The following is a 26,701-nucleotide window of genomic DNA, read 5'->3' as shown; positions in this document are numbered from 1 at the left end:
TCTCTTGTTTGAAAAGGGGGAAGTTCTGGGTAAGAGTGATGTCATGTGGGTAAGTTTTAAAAAATACTGATCGGGGAAACAGAAAAGCTGTTTATTTGCTGACGTTCTGACTGAGGAAGCCAGACAGGAACAGCATGCGATTTCACTGAGTGAAAATAAGGAGGTGTGCAACCTCAAAATGTGTTTTCTTTGTTTTGCCAGAAAGGAAATAAACGCTTTTTTGTTTTTTGGGGTTTTTTTTTTTAGAGTAGTTCCTTCCTGTAAGGTGCTATTTTAAGCTTAAAATACTCCAAACCGAATAGGTTCTAGAATCTCCCAAGGTGCATATCGACCCTGATGCAACTTCACAAAGTGAGGGAGGCCTAGGAGAGAACACTTCAGCAAGTGAAAGGTCTTTCCAGCAACAGCCCATAACCTTGGAGTGCAGGGACCCGCCTCTTGTGTTTTCTGCTCTGTGCCCAGCCCCTGGAGTTTGACCTTGCGCACAGCAGGAACCTGACGGGACATGTTGGTGAATGAACAATTGTTGGTTTTAGAGCAAGGATCGCACATTTTTTCTGCTCAGATCCAGATAGTAAATATTTTTGGCTTTAGGAAGCATAGGGTTTCTGGCGCAACTACTGGGCTCTGCTGTCGTGGGGTGGAAAGCAGCCACCGACGATGTGTAAACAAATGGCATGGCTGTGTGCCGGCAGAGCCATTTACATAGGCCGGGGGCAGCCTCTAGTCCGCCAGCCCTGCTCAGAACAGTGTTGCCCACTAGAACCCTCAACGGTGACCGAATGTTCTGTGTCTCTGCCGTATGGTATGGCAGCCACTGGCCACATCTGGCTGTTGAGCACTTAGAATGTGATTAGTGCAACCGAAGAATTGGATTTTTAATTTTATTCCGTTGTAATTAATACAAATTTAAGTGGTCACATGTGGTTAGTGGCAACAGCATCGGGCACCGCAGGGGTTAGAACCCTCCCCAGAGCAAGTTGCACAGAGCAGTTTGTTGTTCTCTGGGAGGTCTGTTCACAGTAAGGGAAGAAAGAGTTCTGTGGCCCAAAAAACTGGGGAATTGTTAATAAGAACTGATTTATTCATTGCAGGACTGCTCAGAGCCTTTGATGTGCTTATGTACATGGACAGTTTCTCGAATTTTTCTCCTCCAGGCTTTTTTTTGTGTGTGTGTATTTATTTATTTTGAGAGAAAGAGGATGGCAGAGGGAGGGAGGGGGAGAGAGAGAGAAAGAGAGAGAGAGAGGGAGGGAGAATCCCAAGTAGACTCTGCACTCAGCGCAGAGATCATGACCTGAGCCGAAAGCAAGAGTCGGACCCTTAACTGAACCACCACGGCGCCCCTTCCTCCAGGCTCTTTGACTGTGAAGCTTTCTGGGCATGCCCGTGAACACCTTCGGGCACTGGTGTTCTTGGAGAAGACGTTGGAAGACTGTTCGCGTGGCGGTCCGGGGCATTGGGCGTCCGCAGGACGTGGAGCGTAATCGTTTCAGAAGTTGACATCAAGTGTTTTACGTTGCACAGTGAGATTTTAAAGCTCTGTAGAGGTCCCCATAGTCCACTGCCAAGGCATGTCTAGGAATAGCGAGCAGTGAAATGGGGGAAGGGGCGTACGACCCGCACGTCTTGAAGCTCTGTATCCGTCATGGTCTTGCCTGACTAGCCACAGGGTGGATGACTAGACTGTCCCCATCTGCAAGAAACATACACTGGAGGAAGCAGTTACAGGAGCACTTGAGGAACTTTGCTATTTGAATCGGAAATAGGACTTACTGCCCTTCGTGTGGTTTGGGAGTTTGCAAACTGTATCGTGTTTGTAAATGCCTGTTTTATCTTCAACACGTATTTGTGCTCAGATATTTGCATTTTACAAACTTAATTTGCATCTTCAAACTTAAGCTTAAGTGCTGGGAACCTGATTGTACCATTTTAAAGTGTTTTTAAGTTTTTCTTTCTTAATGTTTATTCATTTTTGAGGGAGGGAGAGAGATTGAGCGTGAGTGGAGGGGAGGGGCAGAGACGGACACACAGAATCCGAAGCAGGGTCCAGGCTCCGAGCTGTCAGCACAGAGCCCGATGCGGGGATTAAACTCGGGAATGGTGAGATCATGACCTGAGCCGAAGTCAGACGCTTAACCGACTGAGCCACCCAGGTGCCCCTGTACCACTTAGTTTTGAGCAGAAGGAGAAGGCACCCCTGTAAGTGGCAGGGAGGGGCGGGACTGATGTCTGCAGGAAGTTCTCACGGTGCTTCGGTCTCTCCTCTGCCACTGTCCGTCTGTGTGGCTGCGGCCTCGGACAGGCCCTCTCTGGTCTTCCGAGGCTAGGAACCTTCGTCACTTCCTCCGTAACCGCTGCCTTGAACCCCTCCGGCCTGGCCCTGTCCCAGAAGGATATCCGTATCTGTTGATGAAGAGACCCAGATGGGACTGTCTGGGCACTGGTGTCTGAGACAATCACAGCCGAAGACAAGGCGCGTTAGTTTTTCAGAAACCAGAACGGATCAGAACTGGTCCTTAGTCATAATTAGAGGCTGTGCTCTTGTGCATTCAAGTCAACTTACGTTCTCTTTGCGAGTACCGTTCTCTTCCTTTTCTAGGATTTGAATTTTTGCCCGTTTTTTTCTGTTCTGCTTTTCAATTCACCACTATTCTTGCGTGTGACTGCTCTGCCCCCCTCCTCAGTTCCTCTTCCCAGGCGAGCACGCCGCAGAGGAGAGTGGACTGCGCTGGCCTCAAAAGCCTCATTTTGAAAATTACTGAAATACCAAATGCTAACTAATATGTACTTCAAGTGTTATTTCACTTTTATAATTTTGTCTGTTGTTGTTGTTGTTGTTTTTTGCTTTTACAGTGAGTGTTGAAAAGATAGACCTGAAGGGATTGTCACACACAAAAAATGAAAGAAATGTTGAATGTTCCTTTGAGGTAAGATGTCATGTTTCGTTTTGGTTTTTTTCCCCCTTTTCTCCTCTGAGGGATAGGATGAAAACCTTTGCCGTGATCAGATACTTTGATTTATCTAAAGGGAAGATGGGCCTTATAGCCAAGCACCGTGCCAGTGTCGTGGGGGGGGGGGGGGGCAGAAAGCCAGGCGTGGGCCGCGGGCGGGCCGTCTCCAGCCTGTGCGGCTGTTCCCCCCACAACCGGGCCTCGGCAGCCCGAGTGCTAAGCGTCGTCTAGACTGCTGTGCTCAGCTGCTGCTGGCTGCTCACCAGAGTTGGCTGAAGCAGAGACTCCGTGTGAAAATTGAGACACGCTGTGTATTAGGATTGGAGGCACACAGTAACGGTGATTCGGTGGCCTCAGAGTGTGCCAGGAGGCAAGCTGGGGAGGTCCTTCGGGGCCTGGGCTCTCCCAGCCGACTGCTTTGATCCCCTGGGGTGCAACCCCGAGCCTCACGGTCCAGTGTGGCAGCCAGGGCTCCAGTCGTCACATTTTCATTCCAGGTAGCAAGAAGAGGAAGGGAAAGTTTACTTTTCTCTTTCTTTTAAGGAACATTCCTAAAGCAGCCACAGGTACTTCTGTTTCTGTTTTGTTGACCCAAACTGAGTTTCTTGGTCCCACTTAGCTGCAGAAAAGGCTGGGAAATGTATTCTGGTGGCCATGTCCCCACGGTTCCGTTTCTTACCCGCCATGTTGTGTGAGGTTCTCCTTTGACCATGTGCCTGAATACTGATTGACAAGGAAACCTGCTTCCTGCATCCTTGTGGGGAGTGTTCTCAGGAATCAAAGCTTCTGGTTAGTATCTAGTATGCATGCTGTGTGTGGTTCACTAATTTTTCAGCAGCTACATTGAAATACTTGAAATACTTTTACCACTAAAGAATAAAATCTTCTTTTGATTTGGGAGATACACTGCATTATGGGGATCCGTTGTTCCTGTTCTGCTATGCATGTGTCTTCGAATATACGGGAAAGACTTGCCTAAGGTTTTGGAGGTTGTCAAAACTTGGGACTGACACCCACGTCTCAGCAACAGGAGAACCTTGGAATCCTGAAATCTTTAAGGCCTCAAAGGGGCGGGACTTAGCAGGTCCCTGGGACCCTGAGCACGTTTCCTGTCCCTCGTGCTCTGCGCCTCTCTGCCATCTCTCCCCTAGGGGTCCCCCGCCTCCGTGGGGTGGAGCCGTTCTGGGCTAGGAGGCCCCACTCAGCCCATCTAGTCATGCTAGGCTTCGATCTGCCCCCGTCCTTGGGCCCACGACCTGGGCTTGTGGGAGGTGTGGTGACTGTGTCCGACACGATGCCCACACCTTCTCTCTGAAGACACGAGCTTTGGTGAAACACACACTTAGCCTCTTGTGGCCCCTTGGAGGAGGGAGTGATGGTCAGGGGTAGGGAGGCAGCGGGCTGGCAAGAATGGGGACGCAGTGCCCTGAGTCCCCTGCAGGTGAGCTGCACGACTCCGAGAGGAGCCTGGAGCCCCGGCCTTGTGGCCACGGGCAGCTCCGAGCTGGCGGCACCGGACCTGGGAGCGTCGCCCGGTGTGGATGCCGTCACACGGGTGAGGTGTGTAGTTGAAGACGTTTCTGTCCCAGTGGGTAAGCTGAAGTGTTTTAGCACCTAACGCAGAAGCTTCGGTTTCTGAAGAGCTCCCTCCTCCTGATGTGAGAACTGGTGAAAGTATTCTTGTGTTCGGGAAAGTGATAATCCTCCAGTAACCCGGAAGTCCAAACTGGTTTTTCTTTTGGGGTGCTGACTTGATATCCTTAAGGACTTCACAGCCCAAACTGTCTTTGAAGGCACAAAGGAAGGACATAGTCACCATGAAAAAAATATTATTTACAAAACACTTTGCGCAGCTTAAACTGTGTGCGTGTTCTGTGCTGGGCTTAGAGGGGTGCCGCTGATGGCTGCCGTTTATGCGTCAGCTTGGGGACTCCTGTCCCGCAAGGAAGTGAGGCCACCTGGGGGCTGCGTACAGTTGGGCATATAACTGGGAACTCTGCTAACAGCGTGTGGGTGGCCTGGGGACAGCAGTGAACCTGCCTTGGCTTACCCTTCTATCATCTGGAATGACCCCCCCCCCAATATAAGCCCCAGTGGATTTTTCCGTTTTAGAAATCAACAAGCCAGCCCTCAAGTGTGTATCGAAAGAACAGTAGCGTAGTCCAGGCAATTTTGAAAAGAAGACGGTTGGAAGCCGCACACTCCTGACTTTAGGACTTGCTACTAGACCCCAGGGGCGCCGGTTTGGGGGGTCACCACAAGGTGGGGGGGCGTCCTCAGCTCTGAGTCCATGGTTAGACTCACAGGCAAACGGCCAATTGGCAGGCAGGCTGTTCAGTGAAGAAAGGATGATCTTTCTTTCTTTCTTTCTTTTTTCTTTCTTTCTTTCTCTCCCTCCCTCCCTCCCTCCCTCTCTCTCTCCCTCCCTCTCTCTCTCTCTCTGTTTTCTCTCTTTCTCTTCTCTTCTCGATGTTTATTTTTGAGAGAGAGAGAGAGCAAGTGAGTGTGAGCGGGGAAGGGGCAGAGAGAGAGAGAGGGAGGCCACAGAATCCGAAGCCGGCTCCAGGCTCCAAGCTGTCAGCACAGAGCCCACCATGGGGCTTGAACCCATGAACTGTGTGATCATGACCTAAGCCAAAGTTGGATGCTTAAATCAACTGAGCCACCCAGGTGCACCAAGGATGGTCTTTTCAACAAACAGTTCCCGAGCGAGCACCTATATGCAAAAATAGGAACCTTGACCAAACCTCACACCTTCTACAAGATGACTTCAGAACTGGTCATAGTCCTAAACGCACAGCCTAAAATTATGAGTGTGGAAGAAAGCATACAAGACTGTATGGCGAGGCAGATTTCTTCACAACAGCACCAAGAACATGATCCATAAAAGACAAAATAAATACATTGGACTTGCTCAGGATGTCAAACTTGGTCCCCAGAAGGCACCTTGAGGGCCGCCTGGGTGGCTCAGTCAGTTAAGCATCTGACTCTTCGTTTCGGCTCAGGTTATGATCTCACAGTTCCATGAGTTCGAGCCCCACATCAGGCTCTGTGCTGACAGCTCAGGGCCTGGAGCCTGCTTCAGATTCTGTGTCTCCCTCTCTCTCTGCCCCTCCCCTGTGCGTGCGTGCGCACGCGCTCTCTCTCTCTCTCTCTCTCAAAAGTGAACATTTAAAAATTAAAAAAAAAAAAAAGGCACCTTGAGGAGGTGCAAAGACAGACCACACACCAGGAGAAGGTGGTTGCAAGTTACATATTTGGTAGAGTTTTTATTTAGAGTTTGTAAAGAACTTTCCAAACTCAGTGATAAGAAAACAACCCAATAAAAAATGAGCCAAAGATGCGAACGGACACGTGAGCAGAGGACGGACGTCCCAAGTGAGTACATACTCCGTCTGTCTCACTAGTCGTTAGGAGAACGTCAGGTAGACCCCTAGTGAGGCTCTGTGTGCCCACGTGGTGGCCGCAGCTGGGGACCGTCCCCACACTGGTGGGGCGTGTGCACAGGGCTGCAGTGTCTTTACAAGGTATCTGGTAGTTGTCTACAAAGTTAAATATTTCCCTGAAGTCTGACCCCTCAGTTCTTCTCCAAGGTGTTGATCCGCAGGAAACGAAAGCATTTGTTCCCACGGAGGTTTGTACACGAACGTTCACGACAGCTTTGTGTGTACCAGTCCGAATATCCGTCCACAGGAGGGTGTGGGCCTACCCAGAGTGGAAAGGACTGAGCTGTTGCTACACCAGCAATGTGGAGAATGTGCAAATAATGACACTGTGTATGAAAAGCCAGAGCCCTCGCCAGAAAAGAGTGTATTCTGTCCGAGCCCACTTGCAGAAGGTTGTAGGAGGTGGGCACTAACTACAGTGACGCAGGAGCAGCCTCCTCAGGAAAGGAGGAGGAAGCTTCTAGAGGTGACGGGTGTGTTCGTTGTGTCCACAGGAGTGATGGTTTCCTGGGCATAAATGCGTGCCCCAAATTACCGAGTTTTACACCCTTTAGATAGGTGCAGTTCATCGTCTGTTGTAACTCAGTAAAACTTTTTTTAAAAAGCTACCTGAGGATTAAGCCTTTCCTTTTGCCCACAGAACCCTCACTAATGAAATTTAAATTGTCCGTTAAGTGTGGCATCTCTTGCACGGAAATAAACAGCTCCTGTTCTGGGACTAGAGCAGGGAGAACACTTCCAGGGGCGTCCTCCGCGCGTGGCGGTGGGCCTGTGTGCTGGCAGCAGAGGGGACGCGGGGAAGCCTCCCTCCTGCCAGCCTGCCCGGGTCCGGGAGGGGTCCGCGGCCCCTGCCCACCGTCTTCGCAGTCCTGTTTGTCTCCAGCTTTAACTTGTACATATCCCTGTTTTCCAGGAGACGGATGAAAGGTGTCTTTTATAGGAGGGCCCGTGTAGCCGGATTGAGATGCCGTCAGCGTGTAAACCTGTACCTGCAGGTTGCACTTTGCGCTTCCTGTTCTTTTCCACGGGGTTGGTTGTGTCTTTTGCGGAAGTTGCCACTGCTAGTCACTGGTTACTGAGGAGAGCAGAGCAGGAGGCAGGAAGCAAGCGACTGGAAACCCCACGTTAGTACGTAACCACGTACGTGGGAAATGTCCGCATTTACCAGCTTTCTCCCTCTCACTGTTAAGACACTGGAATAACTGAACCTTTTTTTAATGAAAAGATTTTCTCGTTAGATGTGAGGATAGAGAGGGGGAAAAAGGACCAAAAGATGACCCAACCCCTTGAAATACTTACTGGACTGTAGGATTTTAATTGACTTAAAAAGAACTGTGGAACAATATTAATGAAAAAAACATTCTTTTTGTGCCATTCTTTCCCAGGAATCCAGGCATTACGTTTATTTTAGTGCTAGATCTTTTCTTTGGAAGTTTTATTTTTTCACTTCAAAATAATCTTGACTTCTCTGAGTATCATCTCAGCGTTGGCAAACATGAGTCTTGACCACTATTTTTTGAATTAAGTTTCTGTTTCTATCAGCTCTGTATACAGAGTGTGGAGAGTCCATTAATTCTGTGTCCACGGCCAGGAGGAGCAGGGAACAGCGTGTCTTGATGTGTACCACAGTGGCTGGCTGCATGGTAGTAGTGTGACTGTGTGAGGGTTGCTGATCCTGGAGCCACGTGGTACATGCTCAGGGCTTTCCCTGGAATTGTCTCTGTTTGTGTGCCGGTTTGGTTCCTGCTTAAGGAGCGGTGCCTAGAAGTGGCTTCACCCTAGGAGTCCCCCAGTCGTCCGAAACCCCTCATCGCACTCAGTCCCGGCACCCCGTTGCTTCCATCTCTGAGCTGCGACTCTGCTACCGTGTGGAGCGGCGGTCCTTGGTGGGCACGCGGCTCTCCCCTCACCACCACTTGCCTCCCTCCATGCAGGCACCATTGCCTGTTCTCGGGTCTCATGTCATCCTTTGGTGGCTTCTTAGGGCGCTCCGGAGGTACAGTGTGTGAGGTCTGTATGCTCCTGGCGTGTTGCTGAGAACACTCAGTTGGCGGCTGGACATCACTCTTCCTTAGGAAATGGGGAGCACTCCTGTCTCACTGGTGCTTCTCAGGGTTTCCTCAGTCCTGGGTGTTTGCCCTCTCCTCACCCATGCTTGGCTGTGGGTCTGTTTTCATCATTGTGCTGGGACTGCATGGACCCTTTTAACCTGAAAACTCACATCCATCATTTGGGGGCCTCGTCCTGAATCCTCCCTTTTGATTTCCTCTACTCTGCTTTTCTGTTTTCTTGCTTTGGAACTCCTGCTGTCTGCATTTTGGATCTCAAGACTGGTTCTTTCTTTTATATTTTTCTCTGTTTTCTTTCCCTTTGGTATTTCGGTCCACTTTATGGAAGACCGCATCATCTCCCCTCTCTTCAATGGAATTTTTCACTCCTGTCCTGTTTCCATTTCAAGGAACGCTTTTTCTCTGGTCGTTCTTTTTTCATAGCGTCCTGTTCTTGGCTATGCTTTCTTCTGTAGTTCATTGAGAATAGTAATGATTGTTTTTAGTTTTTTAAAACTGTTTTCTTCTTCGCACATGGCCTTTGTTTCTACCAGGCCTACTTGGGCTCTCCAAGGCCTGGTGCTAGATATTCTAGTGCTGGGCCCACCTGCTCATGTCCGGGCTGTGGCAGGGCCTCTGGCTGAGGTGCTGTGGGCGACACAGGGACGTCGGGGATGGAGCTGAGAAGTCAGTCAGGGGACTGAGACATAATGTGACGTAGTCTATCTGTTTTGTGCACGTTTTGCATTTTGTTTATTCTTGGGGTATTTTACAGTCTGTCTTAGTAGCTCTTTGAATAGGTACAAGCGACAGGAAAATATTGTGCCATAATTTGTCTGGCAAGTTTTTTCCTTGGTGGTACGTAAGATAATGGGGTAGCTTACAATTGGTGCCACCTTGGATTTGATGGGACATGTGTCTAGCACGTGGCATGCCATGAGGCTGTTCTGTGTCCATGCCCCTCCCGGGGCCTGTGCCCTCCTCTCGTGCAGGGGTGTGGGCCCGCGGGGAAGGCTGAGGGTGAGCGTGAAGGAAGCTGTGTCCGCTGTAGAGCATGGTGGTGCCGAGGCCGGCCTGGAAGTGAGCCCTTGCTTTCTGTCTGCCTTAGGCTGAATTATCAGCTCCGTTGGGAAGTAAATGGAAATGTATCAGGAGCTGACACCGGCAGTGATTTTGCCTGTTGAAAGCACATGACTTCTGGGGCAGCAGATTGTCTGTTTCAACATAACGTGATCTGTCCATGCTGCGCTTGTTGCTTGGGCGTTGGATTTCGTGTTTCGTGGGGTCTGAGATGCATTCACGGATGTGTGAACGTGAACAGAAAGAGGCAGACTCCGACTGGACTCAGTCCTCCCTGGTCTGAGAGGCACGAGGAGAAGAGAGATCCTCCACCCCGTGTTGCACTTTGACAGACGCGGGACGTCAGCAGTGCTTTGGGCTCAGCGTCTAAGGACCAGAGCGTTCCTGCCTCTGGTCGTGGATGGTACTGGTATTTCATGGGCAGCAGCTTGCTCCAAATGTGTGGCCGGTGTCTTGAGAGTTGTTTGTCTCACGCAGGAGCAGGTTAGTTAAGTGCACCTTGTGGGGTCCATCTGGGCGGCGAGGCACATTCGTTCAGAGAGCGCCAGCGTGTGACGCGGAGAGGCCGCTGCGCGCTGGAGCTCCGAGGTCAGGGGAGGAGCCCCTTTCCTCAGTTGGCTTGTGTCTCGTGGGAGGTTGGTGAGACGGCCACCTTCATATTTGTCACGGCAGCTGTGGGGATGGAAGGGACTCGTGTGGATTTTGGCGGAGGAAAGGGGACGTGGGGGGCCGTCAGCAACCACAGTGGGCTGTTTCTTAGAAGGTGCTGGCAGGAGGGGGGACCAGAGGGGGGCCACCCAAACTGCCACGCTCTGTCTACTCCATCGCTGGAAACATAATGCATTCTTTTTCGTCACTTTACTTCTGGGCTTGAAACCCTCCAGTGGCTTCTTCTGGATCTGAGGGCAAAATCCCTGCTTCATGGTCTAACCCCTCTTGTCGTGGCCCTGCCCGCCTCACCCCTCACGCCCGTGCGCCTCTTCCTGTGGTGGACATGCTACTTCCCAGTTCAGGCACCTGAGTGCTGCTCCCCACCCCCGCCCGCCTCCTCCCACCCCCACTCACCCCCACCTCCATTCACCCCCGCCCCTTCTCACCTCCCCCCCCCCCACTTGTTGGTGGTGCCCACAGGTGGTCAGGAAACACTGGAAAAATGGGAGGGAGGTGACACAGCCCTCCCCCCAGGGCGCATGCAGTCCGTCTCGGGAGACCCGCTTTGACCCCGGAATGAAATACAACCTCCCACCCCTCGTGTGCGGGTGAGTAAGTGCAGTATGGACAGTCTTGGGCACACGCGGCACTGTAGAGCTTCTTCCAGAAAGCCCTTTCTGGTGCTTTCTACCCAGCCCGTGGCCCCAGCGCTCTGCTAGTTCTGACTGGCCCGGGCCTGTTCTGTCAGGTCCCTGAGGGCAGGGGCCTTGTCTCCTTCTGACCTAAGAGGAGGTGCACTTGAGGACGGTGGGCGCTGGCATACACGGCCGGTCGTAAGGGTCAGCGACTGCGTACGAGTTTGTGGAGCCAGCCTCAGACTCCATGCTTGTGAGTAATTGGTGATATTTGAATAATTGCACACAACAGGAAGTTAAGCCTTAAGGGACTTGAGCCAGGTGAGCTTTCCTCTCACGAGTCAGGGGATGTGTAACTACCCCATTCACAAGGTCCACCACACTTAGGGCTCATCGCGCTCACTGCACCTGTGCCCACGAAGATTCCCCGGACAGGTGCGTTGTGAGTCACACATGTGGCGTCTGTTTTTAAGGTTTGTTTGTTTGTTTGTTTTCAAGGTCTTGTGGTCTGATTCTTCAGTAACATCAGTAACCAAATCTTCCTCTGAAGTGACTGAATTTATGTCAAAGGTAAGGTGATTAAGGGCTCTTCAAAAATTAAAAGGCTCTTGATAACACTGCAGAGTGATTTCAGTGGATTGCTTCCTTCAGCTGGCAGAGCAAGTAATTGGTGCATGGCCATAAAAGCCTGGTCCCCGGTGCCGCGATCCGATCTCCCTGCAGTTGTGGAGAGCACGAAGACGCAGGACGCTGTGGCCTGCACAGGCAGCTGAGGGGTGTTTGGTGTGGTTACTCTGCAGCGGAGGCTCAGAGAGACTCCACCTGCTTCCACCTGGGTCTGTCGTACATACTGGATTTTCCAGTTGTTTCAACAGCTGTCACCTGAACAAAAGGTTCCAGTAGTAACTAAATGCCACTTGACATGTGTACATACGTAGGCACGTGTGTGCCTTTATGGCTAATACGTGTTCGGAGTCCACTGGCCCGGGTCAGAGTGGTGAACCTCTGTCTTTAGCCAAAGCAGGTGCATCTTAATGAGTCCCCTTATTTCATGGAGTGACGTATGTAAGGTGTCTCCGAAGCGAGTGTTACGTTTTTCACTGTAAAGTCAAGGACGTAATCCTGTAGGAGAAAATCCAGGTGATGGGTCCTGTTTTAAAAGCTCAGACAGAAGTTGTTTGCTGGCGCCTTTCCTCCTGGCCTGTGAGCCATGCTTTCTGGGATCACTGCCCCTCCCCCTGGATGCACTTTCCTCTGTCACACTGAGAACGCTACATTTCCTCTCCTGTGTGCCTGGCCTCTCGATTGGTACGAAGTCCATCGCTCTGGCCCGTGGTGATGCAGGCGGGAACTTGGACCCGCTGGGTGGGCGCAGTGCTGCTTGTCTGCTGGACTTTGGGCTCCCTGGCCTCCTTGGGGATCTGGTTTATTGCCTTTTGTTAATTCTGGAGGATTCTCACCCATGATCTCTTCACATGTTTCTTCTGCCCCATCCTTTCTCTGGCCCTGGGATGTCCGCTCCATGCACCTGGACCTTGGACATTGTCCACAGCCCTTGGGTGCTCGGTTTGTTTTTCTTGCTCTTTCCGCTGTGTGTTTCGGTTGGACAGTTTCTGTTGCCCTGTTTTCCAGTTCCCTGGGGCTTCTCCTCACCTCTGCCCAGGCTGCTCCTGAGGCTAGTTAACGTGCCGAGTTCTTCATCTCTGGGACCGTGGTTTTGTTTCCCTGGGTTTTTTTTGTTTCTTCTAGCTTTTCTGTTTGACACGTCTTCTACTCAAGTTTCCATCTCTCTGCTATGATTTCCTGTTTGTTCATGTGTGTTGTCTGTGTTCTCACTAAATCCTTCAGTATGTTAATCATGGTTATTTTGTAATCCTGTCTGATAGTTTCAGCATCTGGGTTATCTCTGAGTCTGGCTCTGATGATTAGCTTGGCCGTAGTTTTTTTTCCCTCTTATTTTTTCCCCCTGTATTTTGCAATTTTTGACTGAATGATAGACATCGTGCTTAGAAAATGTAGAAACCGAGGGAAGCCATGTATCTGCTTGGGAATGGGCACCCTGCCGCTGCTCTCAGGCCCTTGGGGGGGGTCCTCGCATTGGTCCAGTCAGGAGTTGAGCTGGGTTTGGGTTTTGTTGCTGCTGTGGGCTTGTGTACCCTGCGGGCTTCTGGTCCCTCACTGCACCTGGAGCCGGGGGAGGGGCCTGCAGTGTCAGAGGTTCCTGTCAGTGGTCCGACTTCATTCTTAGCCCTCAGTAGTCCTCTGTGTCCATGGCCCGGAGGGGCTCTCCCTGAACCGGAGGGGAGACTGCGGTCACTTGTTGCTTGGTAACAGACGTAGGGGTGAGGTGTTCTCCATCCCCTTGGTCCAGCCTCAGTCCCAGGCACGGGGCCCTGGGGGGCTTTCTCGGCATCCCTGCCCCTTTCTTCCCCAACAGTGGCTGATCCCGGCTTTGTCCTGGCGTAGCATCCTCTGCCCAAGAGGGTTTTTGCTTTTTCGTCGGGGCCAGAGGGTCGTGCGCGTACTACCTTCCCCCCAGAAGCAGGGCGTCTCTGCCTGTGGCCTCATGCCAAGCAGACTCCCTCCCCTCCTGTAGAGGCAGGAGGGTATTGCTTCCGCCTCATCCCTGAGGCTTAAGGGCTTTTGTCTCGGATTTAGAGAAGGCTCCAGGGAGAGGCATTGGGAGTTCCTGCCAGGCCCCCAGGGGTAGCCAGCCCCCACCTCTGCCACCCTGGGGACTCTCTCCAGTCTCCTGTGGAAGCAAGCTTGGGAAGGAGGGCACACTCCCCTGGTGTCTGGGGCTCTCGCCTGACTGATGTTTGGCCCACACTCAGCCTGCGGGAAGTGTCCCGTCTTCTGACCTCTTCTGCCTGCTGGCGTGGTGGCCCCCTCTTCCTTGTGCTCTGCCACAGAGACGGGTCATGTGTTTTGTCTCTCCTTGGAGGGGCAGGTCCCTCTTGAAATTCAGTTCACATAGTGACCTCGCAACTTAGTTCTCTGATGGGCTCACGGGAAGGAGATTGTGTAGATGACCAAGCTTTTTCCTGAAGCTGTGGTGGGAGTGATGTTCTCTTGTGGCTTTCCCATCCCGAGTGGAAGTAAAATCCCAGAGATCTGAGACAAGGGTGGGCTATAGTGTCCCACAGATGTCAGCACCCAGGACCTACCCAGTTCTCAACCGCAGGGGTTCCCGTGTCAAGTGAATTTTGACAGACCTCCGATGCTTTTCTGTCTCTTTCAGTTACCTCAGCTGTACCCTGAAGAAAATCTGGAGAAATTCATTCCTTGCTTGGCTGGCCCAGATTCCTTTTACGTAGAGCGAAGCCACATGGATCTGGAAGCGGACCTGAGGTAATGCGCCACTGTGCCCCTGCACCCGCGGGCCAGGGGTGCTGCCCCGTGGTGCCTGCCCGTGGGCCTTGTGGCGTGGCCAGGGCTGGGCGAGTGCATACCTGAGCCTCGTGGTCACCCCAGCAGCTCTTGAGGGGACATGTTGTGTTTAGCAGTCTGGGTCTCTGTTCCACCTCCATGGATTTTCCTCCCTTATGGAGAATTGAAAGGCATGCTTTTGAAGATACAAGTAAAGGAATTTCATAGTATATGTCACTGTTTAGTGTGATTTTGACAGTTTGATGAAATGAGGTCCCATAGTGGAAAGTTGAGACTGTTGCGGGGCAAAACAGGGCCCGATGAAGTCCCCCGGCCAGCGTCCCCCAGCCGCAGAGCGCGCCCTGGCTTGGTCAGTGTACGGAGCGGGCAGGCCTGTTGCCTGGGTCCGGGCCCGGAGACCCAGCCCCTGCGACGGAGGTGGCCCCGGGGGGTGGTAAGAGTCGTAACGGGTCCAGCTGAATTGAAGCAGAAAGAGTACGGGTTGTGGTGCTTTTGTTCACCTCACTCTAGTGTGTGTTTCTCTTCATTGGAAATTAAAATTTGTCTCCCAGTGAGTTTTTGGGAATACCACCTTAATGCTGATAAAACCACTTTGTTTAATTTTTAGGTATTTGACTTCATTACCTTCTCATGTATTGAAAAATGACCACATTAAGAAATTTTTCAGCACTTCATCTCCCACCCAACAGCTTCAAAGTCCAAGTGAGTTTGTGAAATGTGATTAAATACATAAAACCGTTTTATTGTGTGTACACTTTCTGACATTTATTGTAACTTACAGGTCCTGGCACCCCTTCCCTTTCCAAAGTGGGCACCGTGATGGGCGTGTCTGGAAGGTGAGACGTTCCTGGGTAACCAGCACGTTTCAGGTCAGGGTGGAGCTTCTGCTGATGATGTGTAAAGACTTGTTCCCAGAGTGAAGTCATTTTTGGAGTTGGTCTCGAATAATGCTGTGAGAGGATTGGATACAGATGCTCTGGTTTATGACTTCTCCACATAGAGAAACAAGTGGTTTTCTGAGCTACTGGAGCCAGAATTCACAAGGACCCTTTATCGCAAATGCCAGTCTCCGGGCCCCACACATTCTAGGAAACCAGAATTTCAGGGAATCTTCTTTTTTTATAAGCAACCAGGGAGCGATTGTGGCCGTGAGGTGGCACAGCCAGTGCTGCAAGGATCCTCTGTCAGCATGAGGCCCGACAGCAACTGTCGCAGTGCTCAGGGGACAAACGGGCCATTAAAATGGGCCCGTGTCACAGTCACACAGCTGCACAGATGGTGTGACGATGCGTCAGGTAACGAGGCCCGTGGAAGTGCTGCCCTCTTCCCCTCCGCGTGGCACAGAGGAAGCATGCGATACACGTGTGGATTTGCGGTCTGGTGTGAATGGGGCCAGGGCAGAAAGCCGAACGCGGAGCGCTCCTCTCAGCCCGCTGCTGGGACTCGGTCAGAAAACACGCATTCAGTTGTTAAAGATGTAGGAGTCCGTTCTGTCACGTATGACAGAAGTAACAAATGAGACAGTGAAACCAAAAGTCTGGCGGTGACACACACGAACACACATACGTGTGCATACGCTCCAGCGTGAGCATACGAATGCACCTGTCTACGCACAGATGCGTGTACTCACGCACACCCTACAGATACAGAAGCGTGTGCACATATGTGTACGTGTGCACAGCTACGGACGCCTTCAGGGTGGTGGTGTCGGGGAGGGGCGGCGGCAAAAAAGGGCTCTGATGTCGTCAGGGGCTGGGCCTCCCGTGCAGTCCAGCCTGTTGGAGCTGGCCCCCGTGCCCCTCCCTCTCGTCCGCGGCAGCAAACACCTGTCTGCTGTCCCCACAGGCCCGTGTGTGGCGTGGCCGGCATCCCCTCCTCTCAGAGTGGAGCCCAGCACCACATGCAGCACTCAGCCACCGCGGCCGCCTTGCCCCACTGCTCCCACGCGGGGGGTGCCGGCTCAGCCCTGGCCTACCGGGCCCAGATGGACACGTCGCCCGCCATCCTGATGCCCTCCAGTCTGCAGACCCCTCAGACCCAGGAGCAGAATGGGATCTTAGACTGGCTTAGGAAACTGCGCTTGCACAAGTATTACCCCGTCTTCAAACAGCTCACAATGGAGAAGGTACGTGGGTGACCCGCAGGCAACGTAGTCTTCCTCTGAGCTCGTTCCTAGCGGGCTTGAGTTGGGTGTCTTGCCATCCATGCTGTGGAAGTCACACGGCCTGGTATTTGACACCTACGGGTGTGTGCCCCAAGTCCTGCACGCTCACTGGAGGGGGGTGGTGGGTTTGGATTTGAAGTCTCCCTGCAGCCAAAGCAAAAACTGGAACAGGACTGGTCGTAAACATGATTTTTTAAAGCTAACTGTGGTCTCCGCAGGTTAGATACTCCGTGCAATTTGAAGGACATCGTATCCCCCAGCGTCCCTGCCATCGGCAGGAATGGGGAATTTCTGGTGCGCACGCTCCCTTCCGGTGCAGGAAGGGCCCATTTTACAGGGGTCCCGAATGCTTGGACCCAAGGGAACAACCCACTGATGATCTGGCTCGATTGAGGGTCATAGAACCAAAAGGAATAGATCAGTTTTGTGTCTTTCGAGCAGTTCTACATAGGGATAGTTTTTTACAATAGAGAATTTTGGTGAGCATTTTTTCGTTCTAGAAGATTCTGAAGTTTCTTAAGTCTTGGTGTCTTGGCGATAAAACTAAATGAGGCCTGTAGCAGTGTTTGAACTGACTCCCCCTGCTGGGTGCAGTCACTCGGTGCTTTTAGCTATGTAAAAATTTCATGTGTCCAAAAATCTGCAATTGAACCTAGAAATCAAGCTTTTAGTACCTAATAAAAGATGGCTCTTAAGTATACAGTAAAACCTGGGATTGCGAGTAACTTGTTCCTGTTCTGCAAGTGTTTTGCAAGACGAGCAAACATTTCTAATAAATTTTAACTTGATAAACGAGCAGTGTCTTGCACTATGAGTCGTACATAATGCTGAACGTCACATGATCACAACTGAGCCAGTGGTTCTTGAAATTCGCTTCGATATGAGTACTTTGATTACAAGCATGTTTCTGGAATGAATTATGCTCACAAACCAAGATTTTACTGTATTTGTAATACCCTTGGCTTACGATTCATAACTCTTGAAAACCACATTTTGCCAGCCTTGCCTCGTGGTCAATTTAAAATGTTACAATGTAGGAGTTGAATTTTAGCCATAAACATCACCAGTGACATTACGGAACCAGAGTGTTGTGTTTTCTTGGTGTCAGACCTCCGGTTAGCTAGCCATTCGATTCAGATGACATCTGCTCTGCTCTTCTGGATCACTTGCTTCAGGACAGAGTGGCTTTGTCCCTAAAGTGGTGGTGTTTGAGACAAAAGCGCTGTTAAAAGAACAGTCCCTGTCCGCAGGAGAATAAATGGCTTGCATTTGAGGGGGTAGATCCCAGGACAGGAGGGGGACACTTGCACCGGTCCAGTCTCTGTAGAAGTGGAAACTGAGGGCATTTTCTTTACTTGCCTGTCGTGGACCTTCCAGGTGCCCCGGCTTCTGCAGGCGGCGAGTGGAGGGCCTGGGGGACACGGCCTGTGAGCCTCATGTGTAGAGTGACCGTTTCGTATTTTGAACAAGGGACACCATATCGTTTAGCAAGTGACCTCATGTTCCCAAGGCTTTCATTGTCCAGTTAGGTTTGATCCATTTACCTCTCCTACTGGTAGAATGCATTTATTAAGTTATGCCTCAGGTTCTTTGTTTTCAAAGTTGATTCTCAATAACTTTGTAATTTCTTTCTTCTATGGAAGTTTCTGAGCCTTACTGAGGAAGATCTAAATAAATTTGAATCCCTCACCATGGGAGCAAAGAAAAAACTCAAGACTCAGCTAGAGCTGGAGAAGTAAGTGTGCAGCTGCAGAATGTGTGTCTTTATTTTCATTTCTAACATACGGGGGGGGGGGGCTCCTGATCAGATGGGGGCCCCCAAATGTGGGATGACGATCAGGTGGAAACCTAGGCGTTGAAAGAATTCACCTGAGGCAGAACAAAGGAGATAGAAGTCTACTGAATGCACCAGGGAGCAGGGGCAGCACAGCAGAGGAGAGACTGTCTGCCAAGAGGCGGTAGGGGAGGAGGCTCTTCCTAGAGGTGGAAGATGAGGAAGGACGGCGACGCCTGGAATTCTCCCATTTTTGCTAACTGTGCCTGGTTGTAAGGAGCACGCTGGTCAGTTAGGGCCAGTGGATATTTCGGGGTGGGTCCGGGCCTGGCTGTCTTCGATCCACATTACATCGCCCAAGCCTGTTTTCCTAAAAGCGGCCTCTACGCTGAACAGGTACCAGCACTTATAGTTAAATGCCATTGATTGGATTATTTTGATTGCTTATCAAAGCTTCATTAATGCTTTTAAAATTCTACAGATGTGGTTTTGGTGTGCCAGGCAAGGCCCTTGGCAGTGAATCTGACCAGCCACAGTGCCTCGTTTTCCACACCTGGGGACATGTGCGGGGCAGTCACCCCTGTAAGGAATCTGCACGAAAGCAGTTCCTCCACAGAGGACCTGAGCGCTCACTTGCTCGCACCCTTTCTTGCCACACAGGGAGAAGTCAGAGAAACGGTGCCTGAACCCTGCAGCTCCACCCCAGGTCACCGGCAGCGGAGTGGCTCGCGTCCCCCCGACTAGCCACGTGGGTCCCGTGCAGACCGTGCGAGGCGCCCACGCTGCAGGTAGGTGTGGACGGACGGATGGGCACGGGTGGCCGTGATGCAAGATCTCGGGCCCTTCCTTTTGAGAATCATTAGATCACAGACCGCACCCTATTGCCATTTGCATAATTTTAGTCTGTACAGTTACTTCTCATTATTTTGGCTTTTACCGTCTCCACCGCTAGAAAATCGAAGGGACGTTTGGGTTAGAAGCTGGAGGCTCGCCTGAAGGTGTTGGGGCAAAAGAAGTAGAGCCAGAAGCTACCTGGCAAGAGGGAAAGAGAAGGAAATCCCCAAAATAGATGAAGATACTCTTCTTCCCCAGGCGGGTGCAGAGAGGTCATGTTTAGGTCCTTGGCCCGAACTGCCCAGCCTGCCTGACCGCAGCCTCCCTCTCGGGGGACCTCTTCAGACGGGGTGGAGGACGCCTGTGATGGCCGCCCCTCGTATGGACAGTAACAGCCAAGAAGAAAAACATGCCTGTGTGGCTTTTAAGTGGTTATTTGACTACAAAGTTGTCACGTCCCTTGGTCTTGTAAAACAGGGTGTCGGGTGTCCCTCGGTGTTGTGGATCTCACTTAACGTAGCACCGTGGTGGCCGGGGGACCCTTCTCCCTTCTCAGGCGTTTGAGTAGGGAGGCACAGCGGCCCCCGGCCCCACGCACACATCTGTGAGTAACTCGCCGTGGGCCCTCGGCAGTCCGTGTTCTCCGAACGTCAGGGTCCTGTCTGAAGTGGGGTGATGGCACCCGCCTCACGGGGGCAGCGCGACGGGCGTGCCTCGAGTGGGGCGGGGAGGGTGTGATAGCCACCGGCCGGCGCGACCCGTGTGGGCCCCCCTTTTCCGCAGCGCTGCGGGTGGAAGTGGAGCAGCCCCCTCACCAGACGGCCCGGGAAGGCAGCTCCTCCGAGTGCTCCAGCTCCTCGCCCAGCCCGATGGGGGTGCAGGCCCGGGAAGAGAGCTCGGACAGCGCCGAGGAGAACGACAGACGTAAGGACGCCCGGCGTGCCGAGCACTCTGCTGGCCCTGCGCTGGCCCGGGGCGGCGCGCTGACCGCTCTGTCCCCGTCTCTAGGTGTGGAGATTCACTTGGAGGGCTCGGACAAGGAGAAGCCCGTCATGCTCCTGAACCACTTCGCTTCAAGCTCTGCCAGGCCCACGGCCCAGGTTCTCCCCGTGCAGAACGAGGCGGGCTCCAGTCCATCGGGCCACCACGCCCTGCCCCCCCAGATGATGGCTGCGGCCTCACACCTGGCGCCCATCCGGATGCTGAATTCCGTGCACAAGTCGGAGAGGGGGGGCGCGGACATGAAGCTCCTCCCGCCTTCCGTGCACTCGCTGCTGTCTCTCGAAGAACGGAGTAAGCTCTCGGGACCAAGAGGCGGCATCAAAGTGGACAAGAACTTCGGCCACGCTGTGATCGACGCGGCCCCCACGCCCGGCCCCCAGCAGCCCCTGCAGGTCCTCTCCGCGCTTGCCGAGAGCAGCGCCGTGTCACCCACCGTCTCCTTTGGTCCCCGCGCCAAAGTCGTGCACACGTCCGCGCTGGACAGAGTCCTGAAGCCGGCCCCGCAGCCCGCCCCGGGCGGGGAGACCAGCACCGCTGCTGCGGGCACGTCCAGCACCGTCTTCCACGTGGCTCGGCCCCCCATCAAACTCCTGGTGTCTTCATCCGTCCCCGCGGATTCTGCCATTTCCGGGCAAACTCCCTGTTCTAATAACGTGCAAATAAGCGTGCCCCCTGCAATAATAAACCCCCGGACTGCCCTGTACACCGCCAACACCAAAGCTGCCTTCTCTGCGATGAGCAGTGTGCCCGTGGGGCCCCTGCAGGGCGGCTTCTGTGCGAACAGCAACACTGCCTCCTCCAGCAGCCACCCCTCCACGTCCTTCGCCAGCATGGCCACCGTGCCCAGCTGCCCGGCCCCCAGCTCCAGCCCCGCGCTCTCCTCGGCCCCCGAAAGCAGTTTCTACAGCGGCGGCGGCGGCTCTTCCGGCTCCCCCGGGAACGTTCCCGCCTCCGCCCAGAACCACCACCACCACCACCACCATCAGCAGCAGTCGGCGCCCCAGCAGCCCGCGCCCGCGCCACCCCCGGGCTGCGTCGTGTGCACTTCGTGCGGGTGCAGCGGCAGCTGTGGCTCCAGCGGCCTGACCGTCAGCTACGCCAACTACTTCCAGCACCCGTTCTCGGGGCCGTCCGTCTTCCCCTTCCCCTTCCTGCCCTTCAGCCCCGTGTGCGGCAGCGGCTACGTGGGCGCCCAGCAGTACGGCGGCGGCGCCTTCCCCGTGGTGCACTCGCCCTATGGCGGCGGCGTGCCCCCCGAGCCCGTGCTGGGCGGCCAGTCGGCCTTCGCCGTGCCGCCCGTGCAGAGCTTCATGGCGGGCGCGGCGGGCGTGTACCAGGCGCCGGGGCTGGTGGGCGGCGGCGGCGGCGGCGGCGGCGGCCCGGGCCATAAGAAGAGTGGCAACTTGTCGTGTTACAACTGCGGGGCCACGGGGCACCGCGCTCAGGACTGCAAGCAGCCGTCCATGGACTTCAATCGGCAAGGTAAAGGCGGGCGGCCACGGGGCGGACTGAGCCGCCCCCGAGGGCTTACTCCTTAGGGAATCTCGCAGGCTTGTTTTTGGAAGCGACCACTAATGTTTCAAATGCTCTTTGGAGAAGCATGGGATTCTCCATAGGCCGTGAAGCCCCTGGAAGGGTTACTTTGTCTTTGAGACTGTTGATTTCAGCCTGCTCCTTCTTCTAGAAGGGCCTAGCTGGCCAGGGACGGGTCGTCTGGCCTGGTGGGATTTCCTGCCATGCAGCGGAGGGGAGCACAGAGGGGGGGATTCAGGGTTGAGCTGATAACCGAGGGTGTGGCGTGTGAGTCTAGATGCTGCAGGTCCTAGGCCTGTGGTGCCGGTCAGGCCACCCCTGCCCCTGTCCCGGCTCCTGGTCAACAGAGGACTGGGCTGGTGACCAGCCAGGGGACCCCTGGTCTGCGCTGATGCACTCGTAGAGTCTAGTTTCGGGGGTGGGGAGAAGAGGTAGTCCAGGTATCCAGCACCGCATCTTGAGCAGTATCTCCAGAAAGAACTTTGGACAGCTTGATTGTTTGTGCTAACTGTGCAGTGATTCAAATTTGATCTCTTTCCCCCCCCCTCCCCCCCCACTTCTAGGTACTTTTAGGTTGAAATATGCCCCTCCAGCAGAAAGTCTGGACTCCACAGACTGATATTTTCCTCTGGCAACAGAACACTATTAAGCCATGGAGACATAAGGAAATTAAATACAAGACCGAGAAGTCTAGTTGCTGTTGAGCTTAATATTTTTAATCCAAAGGTGCTTTACTTTACTAGACTGGATAGAAAACCTAGTGTAGGAGTGCATCAAACTCAGTTTTATTGCCAAAATCCTAGATTGGAGCTTGACGTCAGGACTCGCCTGGTCGGCGCCTCCACCGTGGTCGCGATGCAGAGACCTCCGTCTCCCGAGGAGCATCGCCATCCTCGGTCCTTCCAGGCTCACATGTAATTCCAGGGCAGCTACGCAAGATCGGACTCGAGTACTGAGGGTCGGAGTTCCCTGCGTGGCGTTCCACCAGTCGGACTCTGGTCACCCCTGGGTGAGGGAAAATGTCGCCTCTGTTTTGTTCTGTTTTTGTTTTGTTCTGTTCCTTGAGTGGTTAGACACTAATCTCTCTGGGCTTTTTAAGGATTGCACTACAGAAGAATGTAAACTGATGCCAGTCTCTGCGGTTTTGGGAGACAGACTCCCTGAGACCAGTCAGTGCAAGACACTCGGAGAATCTGCGTTTAAGGAGTTGGCACCAGCAGGCCGCGTGACTTGGTACACGACAAAGATGTCAGCGTCTCCTTCCCTCCTTAAAACACTTGCAGCAGTTTCAGGTTTTTCTTTTCCTTTTTTTTTTTTTTTCTGCGAATACATTTAAACTACATTATTAAATAGAAATAGTTACTCGCAACAACTTAATATCTTAAGGGTCCAAGTCCCAGAGAATCCCTAGTTGTCAGAGCTTTGAGAATCCTTCCTCCCCAGCCCGTCAGTAGCGTGGAGTCTTGGTCGTCTCCCACCGCGACGGAGCTCTCGCAGGGACATGGTAACCGCCCGGCCTTCGTGGGCTGGCTCCGAGGGACGCTACGACACCCTTAGCAAAGTTGGCAAGTTCTTTTATGTCACACGGATCTCCCGAGGCCCCCAAGGCTGACTGCTAACGGATTCACACTGGAGACAGACATTTCAACAATGATACAGTCCTGTAACTTAGGAGCAAAAGATTCGAAACGTTCTCCTGTCCACTTCTTTTGTATTAGGCTGTGTATTAATGGTTAGTTCCGTGAGAAGTTACCTGGAAAACTACAATAGAAACTGGTAAGACTCTGAAAGAGGCCGCACCAACAGGACAGAGCCACAAGATCTGCACAAGTGTGGTTTTATCCAACGTGGGAAAGAAATCCTCCCCACACAGCTCTCGGTGTCACCCCATTGCAATGAAAGTTGCTTGGTCTGAAATGTAGGGACTTAAATCTTCAAAGCTAAAGGGAGTTTTCTGCTCAAATAACAATATTACTTTAAACACTAAAGCCTTCCATATTAAAATACTGATTGGTTAGGCCTTGCCCAGGGATTTTGCAGTGGAGTATGTATTAAAAAAAAAAAAATCATAATACTCAGACCGTTCTTAAAATGGGACAATCAGCCTCATGCCGAATTGGTATAAATCAAAAGAATACCCTAGAATTTGAGGCACTGTGATGTGAGGCTTCAAATTTTATGATCCGTTTCCTGGCTGCAGAGAAACTAAAGCAGAGTTGTTACATTTTTTAATGAAAGGCTTTTAGTAGTTTTTTAGTGTTTTATTTTAGTAGAGTTTCATTTCTATGCAATGCAGAATGGACAGACCTCTGTACGCATCTCTCTTCCCAGTGCACAGTATTACGTACGGTTTTGAAGCAATGGTGATGCTTACGGCAACTTTTTTGGGGGAATGTGACATTGATCTCTTAATTGTAAACACTAAAAAATGTCAAAATAACGAGAACTGACACAACTTTGCCTTAAAGAGTACGAGCCTGGAACTTGTCATATGATGTTAGAGGAAGACTTGGGAGTGTCCACTGATGTTTACGATTTTAATATTTCTGAAGGCCGTTATGGTGGCCTGGACATGTGCTGAAAGCCAAACTTTTAAATTTTTTGGTTTTTTAAAAAAAAAAAAAAAGAAATATTTTAAATAAATCCTATTTCAACACGGTGAAATTGTTGAAAACTGTCTCATAACAAGAGGAAAAAAAATCATATTTAGGGTTTTTGTTTTAGTGGTCAGTATTGGGGAATGAAAGTGTCTGTTGTTACCCTTAGGACTATTTTGATAAATATTAGAAGTTAGCGTTCCATATAACAAGAAGTTGAAACAAGATCTTTGATTTGAAGTATGACATTCAAATTGAGGTAAATGAGTCCAGACATTGTGCGGCTGTGTTCCAGTCATCAAAGGTCTTAGAAAAATCCCCAGTTGTCTTTGGAAGTGCATGTGCGGTGTGATGTCTCCAGTGAGGCCATTCCAAGGTGAGAATTGTGAAACGTAAATGTGACATACACGGGACATAAAGCATTCAGCTGCCGATCTGTGCGATCTCTCCCCAAGTGAATTTCCATACTTGGACTTGGGAATGTTTGCTGGCAGTATTATCTCCGATGAATTTCTCTCCAAAAGCAACCAAAGTCGTTAAGCCTAAAGAGCGTTTTGCATTTCCTCAGATGTCCTCATCTTCTTAGAAACACAGATCCGACTGACCCTTTCAACTACGTAGTCATTTTCGGGAAACCATGGGCTCAGTTTCCAAATGCTGTAGCAACCAGGTAGGTGTGGCATGGCCACTTGGCTGTGTGTGGTCTATCGTATATCAAAGTTTCTCACCCCATTTTTTTGTCTTAAGAATGGGGGAAGTGGAATGTACAGATTGAAGTAGAATACAGTGTCGAGGTAAAACAACTATTAAAATTTTTTTTTTTAGCCAAACATCCAATTTTCTACCTTCTTTTCTAATTTTTATTTCAAAAGTACTGAAAATTGGAAAGTGTTTAAATGTTAAAACTCGTAATTGCTAAAGAGCACTGAGGAAATGGGAGCTAGCACTTACAATAAAGACAAAATTATTTTCTTCAAAGCAGGTACGTGATTGGGTATTTTGAAAAACGCAACCAACCAGCATCATCTATAATCTCCAGAAGATCACAGGAGTCAGCTTGTGAATATGGTAGCTAGTAGGTTCGGTGTTTTAATTCACTATTTAGAAGTCACTGTAGCTAGTTTGCACTACGCTGTGTGTGGAGGTGCGGGGCAGCAGCTCAGCCAGGCGTCACACACGCGGCCCGGTGGGAGCACCGGCAGATCTGATCAATCGGGATCTGACCGAGAGGCTTGCTCTGGGCCCACTCCAGTGTCCCTGAAGAGCGCTCGCCCAGTGGAATCAGGTTGCACCCTCCTCGCTCCTTGTCATTTTGTACTCTTCCTGCTTCTGTGGTGGGTTATTTGATGCCTTGCTAGTTTTACATACTGGTTACTGATGGCGTACGAATTGAATCTTAAGGATGGTAAGGGAAGCCGTGTCTTTCCCAGAGGATGGGCCTGTGGAACCTGAGTGGGCGGACCTCCTTTCCACAGTGCAGACGACTCCCCAAAGAATGAGTCAGGTGACGTTTAAAACCATGGGTTCTGAAGATGCTCAATTTGCGAAGTCCCGAGGTTCTGAACGAAAAAGTCTTTAATCAGTACTCTCGAAACCACACACTTGCTGGTTGAGGCCCAAGGTCGACTTTGCTACGCTGTTCCAGGTGGAGGGGAGCTCAGTGCGTCATCAGTGTCCTCAGTCAGTCCCGGGTATCGTAACAAGCCCCTCACATGCATTAAGTTCTCACATGCACAAAGATGAAGGCTTTGGTACTGAAACCGAAGACTTCGTGTACTCAAGAATCTTCACAGCTTATATTGGACAGATTTTCTTTTTAGGAATGAAGGAAAATTCTCCCATTTTTGAGCCATTCTTTTATGTCAATTCTACAAATTGCATGTAACTTTATAAATATTTTTAAAAGATATAGTTTTGTAAATATTTAATATTCTGCTAATTTGATTTTGAATTGTAAATGTTAAGTATTCTGTTTTTGAAGTTTTTATGTTTTATTATACTTTGTTAAAAAGGAAAAATTGTACATTTTTAGAATGTTTTTATGAGTAAATTTAATGTACTGAAAATAAAAATTAAAAAAAATGTTTCATTTTATTAGGCCTTTGTTTCATAGAAAATGGAGCACACATCTTTTTGAATAAATCGAAATTCTTGATCTCCAAACTAGGGAGTCAAACCTTGCCTTCTCAATTTGACAAGAGATACGTGGTCTTAAATCCATTTAAAAAATTTTTTTTAAGTTTTTCTGTAAGTTTTGTAACGTTTATTCATTTCTGAGACAGAGACAGACCGTGAGTGGGCGAGGGACAGAGAGAAAGAGGGAGACACAGAATCCGAAGCAGGCTCCAGGCTCCCAGGCGGGGCTCGAACTCCCAAACCATGAGATCATGACCTGAGCCGGAGTCAGACGCCCAACCGAGCCACCCAGCTGCCCAAATCCATTTTCTAAAAACTGATTTTCTTTTTGAGAGAGAACTTGTGAACAGGGGAGAGGGTCAAGGGCAAAAGAATCCCAAGGAGGTTCCATGCTCAGCCTGGACCCCATCGTGGGGCTCAATCCGACCCTGGGATCATGACCTGAGCTGAAATCGAG

The 26,701-nt window shown here is 51.3% G+C and overlaps 1 protein-coding gene across 3 annotated transcripts in view; it reads left to right on the top strand.

Annotated features, from left to right (window-relative positions):
- ZCCHC14 (zinc finger CCHC-type containing 14) overlaps positions 1 to 26,017 on the top strand; it is a 58,430-nt gene extending 32,413 nt beyond the window's left edge. For 2 of the 3 annotated variants that reach the window (XM_040443281.1, XM_040443282.1), the window contains exons 3-13: positions 2,857 to 2,930; positions 11,313 to 11,384; positions 14,056 to 14,165; positions 14,812 to 14,906; positions 14,986 to 15,040; positions 16,050 to 16,329; positions 18,012 to 18,103; positions 18,803 to 18,930; positions 19,760 to 19,900; positions 19,985 to 21,460; positions 22,075 to 26,017. In XM_040443281.1, coding sequence (XP_040299215.1) covers positions 2,857 to 2,930; positions 11,313 to 11,384; positions 14,056 to 14,165; positions 14,812 to 14,906; positions 14,986 to 15,040; positions 16,050 to 16,329; positions 18,012 to 18,103; positions 18,803 to 18,930; positions 19,760 to 19,900; positions 19,985 to 21,460; positions 22,075 to 22,130 — 2,579 coding nt within the window. In that variant the 3' untranslated portion in view covers positions 22,131 to 26,017. The remainder of the gene's footprint in view (positions 1 to 2,856; positions 2,931 to 11,312; positions 11,385 to 14,055; positions 14,166 to 14,811; positions 14,907 to 14,985; positions 15,041 to 16,049; positions 16,330 to 18,011; positions 18,104 to 18,802; positions 18,931 to 19,759; positions 19,901 to 19,984; positions 21,461 to 22,074) is intronic. The other variant, XR_005780910.1, reaches the window with a different exon arrangement.
- Positions 26,018 to 26,701: the final 684 nt, after the last annotated feature.

The sequence above is a fragment of the Herpailurus yagouaroundi genome, unplaced genomic scaffold (genome assembly GCF_014898765.1).
Source record: "Herpailurus yagouaroundi ecotype Mexico unplaced genomic scaffold, PumYag 190, whole genome shotgun sequence".
NCBI classification, from domain to species: domain Eukaryota; kingdom Metazoa; phylum Chordata; class Mammalia; order Carnivora; family Felidae; genus Herpailurus; species Herpailurus yagouaroundi.
Note: the sequence above shows the minus strand (reverse complement) of the source record. Positions and strands in the feature narration are given on the sequence as shown.